The sequence below is a fragment of the Cydia strobilella genome, chromosome Z (assembly GCF_947568885.1).
Source record: "Cydia strobilella chromosome Z, ilCydStro3.1, whole genome shotgun sequence".
Lineage (NCBI taxonomy): Eukaryota > Metazoa > Arthropoda > Insecta > Lepidoptera > Tortricidae > Cydia > Cydia strobilella.
The window spans coordinates 27,967,374-27,983,924 of NC_086068.1; the positions used below are offsets into that span (position 1 = coordinate 27,967,374).

Here is a 16,551-nt window from a genome sequence, read left to right on the forward strand (position 1 = left end):
TGTAATAAAGAATCAGTAAAATGGAGAAGTATCTTAGACCCGAAAGATTCGAAGCGGATCCGATGGATAGCCAAAATGCTTCAAAATGGCTCCATTGGAAAAATACTTAAAAAATTTCTTCAAGAATGTAAAGCTGGAACGGACGCAGTAAAAATTAAACTGCTTATTAATTTCATTGCGCCAAATATTTACGAATATATCGCTCAAACAAGTGACTATAATAGTGCTATATCTACGCTAGAATGTTTATTCGTCAAACCGAAGAGCGATATCTTCGCACGCCATAATCTGGCCTCCAGACGTCAACAGAATGGTGAGACTGTTGACCAGTACCTTCAAGCGCTTAAACTACTCTCTAAAGATTGCTGTTTTAAAGCAGTTACCGCCGACCAATACGAAAAAGATTTTATCAGAGATTCATTCATCGCGGGTTTAGCATCTTCCGCAATTCGTCAACGTTTACTTGAAAATATGAGTCTTACGCTAGATGAAGCTCACAACCAAGCTCGAGCTTTAGAATCTGCCCAAATACAATCGCAAAGTTTCATTCCGCAACAAACCGCTGCAGTCAGTCAATCCTCGTCAATTCCTGTACAATCCACGTCCACTACAGCGGCAGCTACAACTTCAACTCGGAAACCTCCATACTTGACAAATTCTCAAAATGAAAAATGCTACTTCTGTGCAAACCCACGGCACCCTCGTCGACTGTGCCCAGCCTTTCAAGCCACCTGCCTTAAATGTGGAAAACAAGGTAATTTTGCTAAGGTGTGCAGAGGAAACGCCTTGCAGAACGCAGCTATAGGAACGAACGATGACGAACCAATTGAGAATGAGTCTTTATGTTTGACACCAGCAGCAAGTGGGACAAAAAAATGCATTACAACTATCAAGGTAAATGGAGTAAGTCTCCAAGCCTTGATCGACACAGGAAGTTCAACGAGTTTCATAGACGAAGAAGTCATTAAACAATACGGCCTAGCCACAAAGCCCTGGGGCTAAAGCGTATCAATGGCGACATTAGAGCACAAATCAAACGTTAGTCAAGTCTATACAGCAACAATAACCCTAGAAAATCGGACTCATTCTGGCTTAGTCCTTCGAGTATTGAAAAATCTGTGCTGCAATGTTATATTGGGTCGCGACGTACTGAGGCAATATTCTTCAGTAGAATTTGAGTTTGGCGGTCATTTGCCTCCCTTAAAACTGTTCGCCTTAGAAGAAGCGTATATCGACCTCGTCGATTTATTTGCCAATATGTCACCTGAATGTCACCCGGTTGCAGTGAAATCTCGCAGATTTGCGCCTCAAGATCAAAAGTTCATCGAAGATGAAATTAAGAAACTTCTAGCTGACGGAATTATTGAAGAGAGTAATTCGCCATGGCGCGCTCAAGTCCTCCTGACAGGCAGCGCGCATCACAAAAAACGTATGTGTATAGACTACTTGCAAACAGTAAACAAGTATACTTATCTTGATGCATACCCTCTTCCTAACATCGAAGACGTTATTGCGAAAGTTTCAAACTTCAAAGTATTCAGCAAAATCGACCTAAAATCAGCCTATCACCAAATTCCTATTATTCCAGAAAATAAGCCCTTAACAGCCTTTGAAGCGGCGGGCAATTTATATCAATTCCGTCGTATCCCGTTCGGGGTGACGAACGGTGTTGCATGTTTCCAAAGAGCTATAGATTCAATAATCCGCAAAACAAATATTGATGGAATATTTCCCTATTTGGACGACATAACTGTATGCGGGAAAGATAAGAAAGACCACAACGAAAAACTAAATACATTTTTAAAAATCGCAGAGAAGTATCACCTGACTATCAACAAAGAAAAAAGTCAGTTCGCTTTGACTGATATCAGTATTCTTGGATATAATATAAATAATGGAACTGTAAAACCCGATCCAGACCGACTACGTCCGCTTCTCGATTTAGCATTGCCTCAAGATTCAGCTTCCCTAAAACGAGCCATAGGACTGTTTTCACACTACTCTAAATGGGTGCCCGACTTTTCAAATAAGTTACACCCGCTAACACTAGTAGAGAAATACCCTTTGGACTCCAGACAAGCTGCTGCATTTGAAGAAATTAAACGCATTATATCGAAGTCGACGCTATCCGCCATCGATCCTGATGAAACTTTTACTGTTGAAACAGATGCATCAGACTACTCCATCGCTGCCTCGCTGACACAAAATGGCCGACCTGTGGCATTCTTTTCGAAATCTCTAAGCGACAGTGAGAAGAACTACCCTATCATCGAGAAGGAAGCTTATGCTATAATAGAAAGCCTTAAAAAATGGAGACATTATTTACTCGGACGATCATTTTATCTCGTAACTGACCAAAAATCGGTAGCTTATATGCTACAAGGGCATGCCAGTAAAATAAAGAATGATAAAATTCAGAGATGGAGAATAGAACTTTCAAATTATACATTTGACATCAAATATCGTCCAGGAAGTCAAAACACTGTAGCAGACGCTCTGTCAAGGCAAGTTTGCTGCGCAGCGTCAACCGATGACCGTCTAAAGGAATTACATCAGTCACTTTGTCATCCTGGTGTGGCTCGGCTAACACACTGGATTAGGTCTATAAATTTGCCATTTAGCTGTGATGATGTAAAGAGAGTTGTATCATCATGTCCTACATGTGCGGAAATTAAACCCAGATTCAGCAAATCAACCGGGACTTTAATAAAAGCTACCGCTCCTTTCGAAAGATTATCTATGGACTTCAAAGGGCCAATACCATCAACAACGCGAAACAAGTATATTTTGACGATCATAGACGAATACTACAGATTTCCTTTTGCGTATGCTTGCTCAGATATGAGCACGGAGACAGTCACAAAACACCTGAGCGAACTATTTTCTGTATTTGGATACCCGGCAACTATTCATACAGACCAAGGGACTTCTTTTATGTCCACTGAAATGAAAGATTTTTTACACTCTAAGGGCGTGTCCACAAACAGATCCTCACCTTACAATCCTCAAGGAAATGGACAGGTCGAACGCCTGAATGGTACTCTATGGCAAACAATTCGTCTTGCTTTGAAAACCAAAAACTTGCCTATTACCATGTGGGAGAATGTGATGATACAAGCGTTACATAGCATCCGATCTTTCTTTGCACCTCGACTAATAAGACACCGCACGAGAGAATGTTCAACCACTGGCGACGATCATCGTGGGGGCAATCTATGCCACCGTGGCTACAGCCCGGTAAAGTCCTCCTCAAAAAAATTCATTTGTGCAAGCAACTACGACCCTCTGGTAGAAGAAGTTAACTAATAGAAGCAAATCCGTTCAGTGTGATTATCAAACGGCAAAGAGATGCTGGTTTCGAATCGACACCTCGCTCCCAGGGGTGCATTGCCACTAACGGAATCTAACACAAATGACCCTACTCCTACACATAGTGCAGAGAAGGAAACAAATCATGATTTTGAATTCCATGGAAATGAAGTACTTGCAGATCCCATTGCTGGGCCCTCTGACCCAGCGACTGAAACAACCCCAAATGTAAGAGCTCCAGACGTGACTGCAGAGCCAACTCCTAGCCCTTTTATTCCAAATGAGCCACGTTGTTCGGCTCGAGCTCTACGACCCCCTTCCCATCTATCGGACTACGTTCAGGACTAAGGAGGGAAGAATGTCATGAATTTGACGTTGTCATGTAATTAATTCCTATCGTTTCTTTTAGCATAATAAAGTCTAAGATTCAGGTTTATTCTTTATTCTCATACCATCTCACACATGTTTTGCGATTTTGGCGGTCTCTCCAGTTTTGCTGCCATAGAACTCGATAGCGTTGCATTGCCGGTCTGCTCCGACTTCAAGTACCTCGGTTCGCGCGTACAGTGCGATGGCGATATTGACCGTGACGTGAAAAACCGGATTAGCACAGGATGGATGAAATGGCGACAGGTTACGGGAACCATTTGTGACGCCCGTATGCCCCTTCGGTTGAAGGGTAAAATTTATAAAACGATCATAAGACCTGTCGTCATGTATGGATCAGAGTGTTGGGCCTAAAGGTGACGGATGAAAAGCGATTGCATGTAGCGGAGATGAGAATGTTAAGGTGGATGTGTGGCGTGACGAGAATGGATAGGATAAGGAATCAGTATATAAGAGGAAGCCTGAAAGTTGCACCCATAACAGAAAAAGTAAGGGCAAATCGCCTAGCATGGTACGGGCATGTGATGCGGAGGGATGAAAGTCATGTGACGAGAAAGGTATTAAGAATGAATTTGGAGGGAGGTACGAGGAGAGGAAAACCGAGGAAAAGGTGGATGGACTGTGTGAAAGATGATATGAAACTAACGCAAGTGAATGATGAGATGACGGGTGACAGAGAGATATGGAAGAAAAAAGACATGCTGCGCCGACCCCAAGTGAATGGGACAAGGGCAAGCGAATGATGATAATGATTACGGCCTACGGCCAGGAAGATCGTGAACAGGAAGCCCATGATCAGGCAGTATACGGTCGAGTTGAATCTGAGTTTTACGATGCAGAAGAAAACGATGAATCGATCGTTATAGAAGAACCAAGGTATGACTTGAGAGACGAAACTCGATCAAAAGACCTGATAGATATGACGATTTCATCTGCTCAGTTGTATCAGAAGATTTTCCGACAAGTTATAAGGATGCTGTGTCGAGAAAAGACAGACAGCAATGGATTGATGCCATGAGAAGTGAAATGGTCTCTTTAGAACAAAACAATGTCTGGACATTGTGCAAGTTACCGCCTAACCGCAAGGCACTTCCATATAAATGGGTCTATCGGATCAAAACAAACAGGTGGTTTAGTAAAGACGGAAGGCCTCCCAGTATTGTATGTGGACAATGAGGCAGCTGTGCGCCTAGCTGAAAACCCAGAGTTAGAGTTAAGTTAGTGAAAACACATACGCATACGCCATTTCTTTGTCCGAGAACTAGTAACGAACGGAAGCTTAAACATACAGAGAATAAGCACTGAGCTACAGCCTACAGCTAGCAGATATATTTACGAAGTCGCTTGGTAGACCAAGACTTCAACAGCTGATTAGCGAGCTAGGTCTATTCAACGAGAGAAGGTGTTAAGGTGCAGCCTCTATGGTGCTAACGTCAAAACAGACCTAGCCATATTATATTTGAATATAGAAGTAGAATATAAAGCTGAAAGGAAAAGCGTCAAGATTAATTGTCAAAATAAAGGATGTTTACTAACATATAAATATTTAATAATAATAGTTTTCGATATAAAGTTCTATTGTGTTATCCATACACTGTGTACGATCCACGAGTTATACCTTTAAAATATAGGAAAGTAAAATTACCCCTAACAAATAGCTTTAAAATGGAGTCAACAGATACTTTTGTACAGCTGCAAGTGCCAAGCTACAATACAGCCTGTATACAGCTCTTACGATAAAATTAGCTTGTAGTGTTAGTGTCTCATAACACTTAAAGTTTTTAAAAGGAGTTGACACTTTTGTACAGCTATAAGTGCCAAGTGACACTACAATACAGCCTGTATGTACATCTTTAACGATAGAATTCGCTGGTAGTGTCACACAACACAAAGTTTTATAGTAGAATTTTTATATTATGATAAAGCACCCCAGGCTTAGAAGGCTTAGAAGTCTTTATAATAATTTTATACAGCTTGAGCTGTATAATAAATAAATAAATATTATAGGACATTCTTACACAGATTGACTAATTCCCACGGTAAGCCCAAAGAGGCTTGTGTTATGGGTACTCAGACAACGATATATATTGTGGTGTTCATAAATAAATAAATCAATCAGATGCGTTGGCAACACTAGTCAGACTGTCATGGCGGAGGGTGTTTCGAGCGCACTGTGTGGAACAATAATAAATTGTTTTATTTATAATATAATTAATCCAAGAGTGGTTAGATTAACGGATGTAAATCTAAACACCACAAGTGGCGACGAGGTAAATCAGAAAACTGTAAGTAAACACGACATGTGACAAATAAGCGTGCAGAAATAAATAAGGCGCCATGTTTACCAACAATTGCAGCGGCAATAAATGGTATCGAAATTCTAACTAAATAAGTACAATTCAATTCAATCTTGCAAGATAGACAAACGATTGCAGTAAATGAATGTATATTCATGTCGTAAATAACGAAAATACCAACAAGTTGGTTTAGGCTGATGCCGTATGTATGGTGTAGGTTACTCGTACGGCCGAGTTGTAAAGTCCTAGTAAAGCCATAAACCCAAATAACGAAAATACCAACAAGTTGGTGTAGGCTGATGCCGGATGTATGGTGTAGGTTACTCGTACGGCCGAGTTGTAAAGTCCTAGTAAAGCCATAAACCCCATAAAATGATGGGAAGAAATCGCTAAAATGTCAAATGACTACTGGCTGCGGCCGAAAATGATGTAAACTCGTACGTCCGAGTTGTCAAATAATACATCATACACCCCACAAAATGGATGGGAACGAATAAAGCGATAAATTGATGAAAATGAATTTTATTGTACTTGTTAGTTATTCATAAAATCTATGTACCATGAGTACTTATCTAATAAAAAATTATGAAAACTGGAATATGACCTGCATGTACAGGGTAATCTAAAGGAAAAGTAAATGCTTGGTGGTATTTCCACATATAAAGACATAATAAACAAATAAATTATCCCCTAGTTGCTCAGAATTACAAAAGGACTCGTATTTTGTATCTTCATTTTGACAGATCACAATTACTACTGTGCTTTTTCTAATGCCTTAATGGGTGTAACCCGGAGGCGTCTGTGGATTGCAAATGGAGTCTAATCTAAATGTTTTATTACAAGATAAATTGGCAAGATGACATTATGTTGAATCAATAATACACTGTCTAGTGAAGTAGATAAATGAGCAATTTATCACAATGATTTGGATTATCTAATAATGTATGGAAATACAAGAACTCCAAAGTATCACACTTACACAAGGTTATTTTGTTTTCAAATTTCAAAATGAAAAGAAGAGATTGTGTGTTCGATTCCTTATTGTATGCTGCATAATAATAAAATAAAAATAGCCTTTTGTTTCAGACAATTACATAGTTTCACTTGTTATCTTTGTATATTACATCTTAATTATTTATTATAATAGGGTTGTCTGTATGCCTTTTGTTGGCAAAGGCCTCCCCCAACTCTTTCCATTTCTCTCTTTCTAGTGCTATGCTGCATAATAGTACATTGCATTTTAAATTTTAAAATGAGATTTATAAGAATTAATATTGTAATCAGTAATATACATACAAGACATCTGAAACAAAATAAGCTCTCAAAAGTTCATGACTTGTCCATTCAATAAACCCAAATTTTAGCAGTATCTGTTCAAATGATTCCCTGCATTTTATTGAAAAGTAGATGTATATAGTTATTTGTTATACAAACTGTAAATATTTAAATAGCAATTTTCTTGTTTCCTGTACATCAAGATGGCTTTTACTGGAATTGGATCTCGCATATAAGCATTTCTGACTTGTGGATTGTTTTAAGTTTTAACAGGATGAGTCTCATACAAACATTTGATTCTCAAGATATACCGGAACAAGTGATATCATTGAAATCAACATTTGTCATCTAGCCTATTCAATTAAATTTTGTCTTATGGTAGACAAGTTATGAGCAACAACAAATGTCAACAAGTTGACTTAGATTATATATCTTATATTAACTTTATTAGTTCTTATCAAATTCTACAATGGAGGCACTAAAGAAGTTGTTTAAGACACCTGTTATAAAATGATTCACATTGCAGGAGCTTATCCCTGGAAGGGGAAGCCGTTTTAGTGTTAACAATGTTAACATATACATGTTAGAAAAAATAAAAAATAAAATAAAAGAAAAACTGAAAGAGAGGTCTGACAGACAAGGCCTTAGTAGAGAATACAACAATGTCCCGGAGTAGATTTACTCTAGGAATGTGTACTAACAATTAATATGAGTTTTCAGGTTTCTTGGGCATCACCAGATTTTACAAAACTACAGAGCAAAATAATTATACTGGGTGTTAATGCAAATGTTAAGTTATATTGATATGTCACAATATGTCCTAATTAACACATTGAGAACAGCAACTTCAGTAAAATTGTTGTTTGCAACGTCTGTGGGTGTTGTTCAACATTGTCAGAGAAAATATCAGTGACCAGGAATGGAGACTGACTTAGCTGCGTGAGGTATAATGATGTCAGCACCTGTGGTATGTTACGAGCCATATATATTTCTAAATGTCAGTGGAATAGGGTAAGTGCAAGTAAAAAGAAAATCTTAATGGAGTTTTGATTTAACCTTACTAGTGATCATGTCGAAATTGTCAACTCTTGAGTGGCAGTGATTTAGACCACCTCATCGAAATTGAAATTAAATTCGACGGGCACATATTGGTATCCATATCTTAAAACCTTCCAGTCTTAAACCATATCTTATTCTTGTGCATTGTGCGGCCTGCATTTGTTAGGCAAGCTGGCAATGTCTCTTACTCTGTATTAACCTTTTGGACGCCAATGACCGATATATCGGCACCGCAGGTACAATGCGCAAAGACGGATTCATCCATCACAGACCACAGCGCAACAGAGCGTGCATGTGCATCAAGTTCAATTTCAGTTTTGACACTTCGGTGACGTGACGTTCGAGTGACAGCTTTTGTGTTTGACATGGCGTCAAAAAGGTTAAATAATAAATACATTAGGTCCAAGGATATACAATCACCTTATAGGAGGGATTAGAATAATGTACTTATTAGTGTCAATGTTACCTATGATGTTTTTTAAACAAATTTATGGTAGATTGCTTCCTTGAAATTTTCAGCAAGTATTTTCAGGAACAAGGTATCCTATGACATTAAAACTCAATATTTCATGAAATGTGTACATTATAAATAGCAATGGAGTATTACGTTTTTAAGGCAGAGGGTATATATTTTCCACCTGATTTTGAACTATATTTCAAGTTATAGGGTTCATTTTTGCGTTAAATTGTTGACGCTTATGCCTTATTAATGGCCTGAAATGTATACCTGTAACAGAACAAATAAATACCTAAATACTACTGTATACTGCTTATACTAGTCCATACCACAAGTCCATTATGTATTTACGCAAGAAAGACAACATCAAATTATTACATGTCAATCAACTTGATTAACGGCTCACAACACAAACAACTGCTTGAATTGTTTATATACCACTTATGTACCTTCCCAAATGGGTATAAAACACACCCATAGCGTGGTGACAGATGAATCGTCTGGATTTCTCTTACAGGAAGTTCACAACCAACCAATGCGGCTGAAAACTGACTACGTGCTAAACAGTCCATTTGGAGTGCAAATTCCTGGCGAAGGTCGGTGGAGTTTATCTGGTGGTTACAAATATTGCACTGAATCCTCCATCAAGCAAATAACGCAAGTTAGCCACGACGTTTTGTCGCCATAATTTGGTTTCTGTTGTTTTGAAATACATATGTATTATGTATTTTATGTAAGTATTTAGATACCAACAGTACCAACACAGAATAAAAATAGTAAAATGTGAAGCGATTTCAAATATCTTGATTGTTTATGACAATTAAGTGCATTGTAACGATTACAGCGCCACCTGCGTGGCGTATGTATCCTTATATTTACTTACTTGTAGACAAAATGTGCGTGATATGGGGATTCAAATCTATGTGAAACATGTTTAGATGTTTGTCACTAATTATTGTAATTAATTGATACTGACATGTTATAAATAAAGATAATCTGTCTTAATACTTAATAGCGGTAGCAAAAGGGTAACTATACTAATATATATAGCATAAACTAAAACTTTTAGTTACCAAGGATTTTAATTTTCAGTGCCCTTACAGGGTCATAACTATTATTTATTATGTACCATCATATGTACCAATGAAAGAAATTAATGACTGATTACTGATTAAAATTATGGTGTAGAATGTTGAAAATGTGCACATTGGCTCATATAGGTAGTTTCAACTACAAAAAATATTGTAAGTATGAAAGTTTATTAAACATATATATATGCTTCATGTATTTATCTATAGTGGGTTAATAGATTTATCTATAGTTGGTCAAACCAAATTGGCAATAAATAGGAACAATACTCATCCTTTTCTTTTGTGTGCTGGTGCTAGTGTAAGACAAGGATAGTATGATTCTCTGTCTATGTTTGAAATGTGACAGTCCTTGACAAACTAACAGATTTTATTATGTATGATATAATTGCAAGTATACACTGAAATGAATAGATGCAGATTGTAACAAAAGTACTTAAAATTTCATTTAAAAGAAAGGAGAGGTAATAGATTATAAATGTCATAGGTATCTCTACAAAAGAGGATACACTGCGAACAAGATATTTATGGAACAATCATTATTATACTGGATGTACAGGTCATAGATGTATCAGTATTGCTACAGTGAATGTTACATGTCATTGATGTATCAGTATATGGTCTACTTTAACTACCTACATTAAGGACTAATCTAGACTCAAGTAAGAATATATATATGTTGTGCTACTAACCAGTGGTACATATTTCTAGTCTAACATCACTCATTGTTGTTAACATATTAAGCATCCAAAGCTGGCTAGGTAATATATAGTCGTGATCATATTGTAAACATAATGATTGTACACTAAAGGGTATTTACAAGAAATAAGGTTTCTAAGACTATGTGGAAAGCTGTAATATTATTGGTAACTGGAGTTCAACTTCTTGATATTATCATTAGGTGTTGTCATTCATAGGTGAACACCGAGTTAATAAAAAGTGTGTGGTGATTTATTAGTTTTGTCATTGTTTCTAAATGCATTATTTTAATTGTTACCACTCATTTGGTTAAAGCTAAGATGCTGATTAGAAATGTGTGTAGTGCGAGTTTACTTTTTGTTATTTAGTAAATGGTTCATTTTATGAATTGTTCTACAATTTCAAATTTGTTAAAAGGGAAGAGATGTGGTGTTCATAAATAAATAAATCAATCAGATGCGTTGGCAACACTAGTCAGACTGTCATGGCGGAGGGTGTCTCGAGCGCACTGTGTGGAACAATAATAAATTGTTTTATTTATAATATAATTAATCCAAGAGTGGTTAGATTAACGGATGTAAATCTAAACACCACATATATAATATATAAATACTTAAATACATAGAAAACATCCATGACTCAGGAACACACAGATGTGTGTTCCTGAGTCATGGGTGTTTTCTACAGTCAGATGACTGTAAATACCTTTTAAACAGATTAAATCTTTTCTGACACTCTTATTTGTCCCTTAAATTACTGTAAGTTCTAAATTGGCTGGTATATTGATGTTGCCAACACTTACCTATATACCTAAATTAGGTAAGTACAACGAAATATTCCGGAACAGCATGTAAATACAGGTTTGCTGTTTTTAAGGTTCCGTACCTAAAAAGGAAAAAACGGAACCCTTATAGGACAACTCTTGCGTCTATCTGTCTGTCTGTCTGTCCGTCTGTCACAGCCTATTTTCTCCGAAACTACTGGACCAATTAAGTTGAAATTTGGTACACATATGTAAGTTTGTGACCCAAAGAAGGACATGTAACAAACAAATTAATTTTACCCACGGGGGCCACTTTTGGGGGGTAAATGAGAAAATTAAAAAATTAAAGTTTGTCAAACTATATCGTGTTACATATCAAATGAAAGAGCTCATTGTGAGAATCTCAAATATATTTTTTTTATAATTGTATGATAAATAGTTTAGAAGTTATTCAAGAAAATAAGCAAAAAATTACCATTCCCCCTTTATCTCCGAAACTACTGGGTCAAAAATTAAAAAAAAAATACACATAATAGATCTTTACCTATAGATCACCGGAAAACCTATTAGAAATGTGCAGTCAAGCGTGAGTCGGACTTAAGTACTTAGTTTTTGATCCGACCCCCACGGGTTTTTTTAGACATTTCACAAAAAATATATTGTTTAAATTGTGTAATGTACGGAACCCTTGGAACGCGAGTCCGACTCGCACTAAGCCGGTTTTTTGTATTCATTTTATAATTTTGGCGGTAATTAGACTATTACTTATTAGTTTTCCTACGTACCAATTTAAACATTTTAAGTTGCAAGTTAGCAATAGTGCAACCTACCTTCCTTAATTTTTGTAATTATAAATACATTACAACCTATTACGGCCTACGGCTTAATATTATAGGCGGGCGACGTGTCACGTGGTGCTGAAGCCGAAATGACGTTGACGGTTGACGAAACTGTTAGCGCTAGCTCACAGCTGCGCCAGTATAGAATTAAGCCTCGCTCGGAGTGGAAGTGCGCCGGGCCTACCCGAGTCGACCAGTGCGTTTACACGCAGAGGTACAGTCGTGAAGCCGTTTAAGGGTCTCAAGTAACTATATCGTTTATTGATGGACAGGAAATTGGGTAATTCGTTCTTTTATTATTACGACATCGGCTTTACTAGGGCTTTCTTACACCAGCGTCGGACAATACTAACAAAGTTATTTAAATAAGATAGTTATTTTATCATTAGAGTAACTTGTTTTGGTTGGGATTTTTTAGACTGGTTTTTCGTAGAGGAATCTCGGCTGATTTCTAATTTACATCGATGGTAAAACAGTTGTTATATTAGGAGAAAATGAAATGATTAGTAGTGGAAGCCGCTCGACCCCAATTTCGAAGAAAAACCGCAAATCGATGTACAGGTTAGCCGTTTGACACACGCATACTAGAGGTCAAAACCAAAATTTTTGGCCCGCAGTACCTAAAAAAAATCCCTTAGGAGGGGAGTGCTGAAACATTTATTTTTTTGTATGGATTTTTTTTTTCAAAAACCTATCGTGTGTGGTATCATACGAAAGGGCTTTTTGAGGCGATTCTAAAAATATACCTCATCATTAATCCGCCATCTTTTTAAATTAAAACAAAAAGAATTTTCAAAACATACCAAGTTTGGACTCCTCTAGATACGATGTGGCAGATATTTTTTTTTGTACAATATACCACAAATGATACGTGATATCCTCATATCCAACCCCAAGAAAGCAATTTTGAAAATAATATCATTAACATTTTTTTTTAATTTTTCAATTTTACAAAGTGACACAGTTCTACTTCAATACCTATTTAACGAAACTTATGGAACTCTACTGCAGATACGGTACATATTAATCATATTATGATACGTAATATCCACATATCCAACGGGAAATACCTTTTTAACCCTTTAACTGCGCCTTTCAGCCGTTCGTATAGTTTGTTTAGTTTTTGACACAAAATATCAAGGTTGTATCCTTCAGATACGATATACCTTACCGATTTTTCTTTGTACAATATTTTACAACTGATACGTAATATCTTGATATCTAATAAAAGAAAGCAATTTTGATTATAATTTCATTGTTTTTTTTATTTTTCAATAGTGTAACATTGAAAAATTATACACATGAAAAATAAAAAATAAAATCTTAATGAAGGAGTCCAAACTTGGTATGTTTTGAAAATTATTTTTGTTTTTATTAAAAAAAAATGGCTGAAATGTTATGATGTGGTATAGTTTTAGAATCGCCTCAAAAAGCCCTTTCATATGATACCACACACGATAGGTTTTAGAAACATAAAAAATTTCCATACAAAAAAAAAAATGTTTCAGCACTCTCCTCCTAAGGGAATTTTTTTTAGGAACTGCGGGTCAAAAAATTTGTTTTGACCTCTAGTATGCGTGTGCCAAACGGCTAACCTGTACATCGATTTGCGGTTTTTTTATACGAACGGCTTACACTATAGTGGACATGCCGAAGCATATTTTTTTGGTGCAGTGGCGGCGCGTCAAAAAAAAATTGTCGGCAAGTTGGGAGTCTACAGGCTTTCTTTTTCTTCATGGGTAAGATGAAGCAAGCCAATGGGAATCCAGTTCTATGGATGCTCCGCCACTGAATAGATTTTTAGGGTTCCGTAGCCAAATGGCAAAAAACGGAACCCTTATAGATTCGTCATGTCTGTCTGTCTGTCCGTCCGTATGTCACAGTCACTTTTCTCTGAAACTATAAGAACTATACTGTTGAAACTTGGTAAGTAGATGTATTCTGTGAACCGCATTAAGATTTTCACACAAAAATAAAAAATAAACGATAAATTTTGGGGGCTCTCCATACTTGGAACTGAAACTCAAATTTTTTTTTCATCAAACCCATACGTGATATTGAAATTCCTAATATCATTTTTTTCTAAACTGAATAGTTTGCGCGAGAGACACTTCCAAAGTGGTAAAATGTGTGTCACCCCCCCCTGTAATTTCTAAAATAAGAGAATGATAAAACTGAAAAAAATATATGATGTACATTACCATGCAAACTTCCACCGAAAATTGGTTTGAACGAGATTTGGTAAGTAGTTTTTTTTTAATACGTCATAAATCGTAAACCGCAATTTACCTTTCACTCACGTTTCGCATAAAAAATATATTGTTAAAATTATGTAATGTACGGAACCCTCGGTGCGCGATTCCGCCTTGCACTTGGCCGGTTTTTTGTCAATACAGCAAACATAACGCTTTTGATATTGTTGTGATTGCTGAGATGAGTAACAAGACTAAAATCATTGTTCACTGTTCGTTTAGATATTTATGCAGGTAATGTGAATATGAAAAATCTTGAAGTCGGTTAAAAATAAGTGCCTAGTCCAATAAAGACATAAATGACTAACCACTCTAATTAGTTTCAGGATCGGGCAAGATGGCGACAATTAAAGCTCCTGAACCGAAGTCTTCGACGAGCACTGGTAATGCTACCGAATCTACTCCGCTCGTCTCCAAAAATGTAAGCCTTAATTTATTATTTCTTACACTCAATTGTAATTTACTCAGTAATCTTATAATTCACCAAAATATGTGCACTTGGTACATGTTATTATGCTTAAAATAAGACTAATAATTTAAGAGGAAAGGGGACGGCCTTTTATCCATACAAACTCAGTCCCCATTTTCCTCTCTGGATATTGACATTATAGAAAATATTTTTACATAATTGGATATATATTGACTATAGCTAAACCGAATTCATACAATTTTTTAAATGCTCCTAACTCTTATAATAATAAAAAATACGAATAAAATGAACCTACGGGCATAGCTGTGGTTGATATACAACAAATTGTGTCAAAATATTTTCAATAATGTTAATATCCAGAGAGGAAAATGAGGACTACGTTTGTATGAAAAGGGGATTTCGCACGGGTCCTCCACTTTCGTCTTAATATTTTAAGTAGGTAGATGGGTAGCGTGTAGGTAAGTTTAAAAATAAATAAACTAAACTTAAATCTCCCATCCCGTCTCGTCTCATGTACCTATTGGTTGTTAAACTAATATATATAACTATCCGTCGCGTCGGATGGCTAAGTTAAGAGGCCTATGCTATACGTAGGTCAGGCCACATTAATAGTTCATTCTACCAATTATTTAGAACACTTATAACTATAATAAGTAGACAAGTATCTAATACGGGTCACAGTGGTGGATAAGGGTTTCAGGTGTGCCGTGTGCCGTGTGCCCTTACACGCTAACCACAGAAACTCGAAGATTCCACTGCATGATATGTCAGTATGCGTACTTATAGTATACTTAAACATAGTAGTAATGAAGGACGATCAAGCATTAAGATAGCGAACGTTCGTATTCATTGTCATGATACTTCAGTCAACCTCAGTACTTTTTATTTATTTAATCTTTATTGCACAAAAGAAAATACAAATGTACAAAAGGCGGACTTAATGCTACAAGGCATTCTCTACCAGTCAACCTTCGGGTAAAGCAGAGAACTTGTAGGCGGTGCAACATCACGTTGTAATTACAAAACAAAGTAGGTATTTTACACAACTCATACAACTAAACAAATACAAGTAATATAAATAATACATAGGTATAATACATGCATATATAATTTAAAAAAATAATATATATATATATATACATATAAAGATACATATACATACACATACATAAGAAATCAAATGAAACTAACAAAATAGAGACGCTAAGAATTTGCCATTCTGCCAGCAAAGTACTCACTTAAAGCTTTTTTAAAAGCAAATCTATTTGGAGACTGTCTCATTTTAACAGGGAGACTGTTCCAAAGGCGAGCTACCTGAATGGAGAATGAATTGGACATGTAACCTGTTCGGTGAGATGGTATAGATAAAGAAAGGTTGCCAGTAGAGCGAAGTTGACGGACACGAGAAACACGATAGTTGTTGAAGAAAGCTTTCAAATATTCGGGGGATCGAGGATCATTAATGACAGAAAAAAGGCTGCAAAGCATGCGAATGTTGCGACGAACTCGTATAGGAAACCATCCAAGTTTAGAGCGGAAAAAAGAAACATGGTTGTATTTACGGAGACAGAAAATAAACCGAATGCAATTATTTAGTAAGCGATCTAATTTGTTCAAGAGCTCTTCATTTAAGTTCGGATAACACACATCCCCGTAGTCAATTATGGGCAAAATTAATGTCTGTGCTAATAATATT

General features: G+C 36.5%; 1 protein-coding gene across 2 annotated transcripts in view; it reads left to right on the forward strand.

Moving 5' to 3' along the window:
• The first annotated feature begins 12,318 nt into the window (after positions 1 to 12,318).
• LOC134754334 (uncharacterized) overlaps positions 12,319 to 16,551 on the forward strand; it is an 84,959-nt gene continuing 80,726 nt past the window's right edge. Inside the window, exons 1-2 of one of the 2 annotated variants that reach the window (XM_063690603.1) lie at positions 12,319 to 12,453; positions 14,746 to 14,846. In XM_063690603.1, the coding sequence (XP_063546673.1) occupies positions 12,438 to 12,453; positions 14,746 to 14,846 (117 nt within the window). In that variant the 5' untranslated portion in view covers positions 12,319 to 12,437. The remainder of the gene's footprint in view (positions 12,454 to 14,745; positions 14,847 to 16,551) is intronic. The other variant, XM_063690604.1, reaches the window with a different exon arrangement.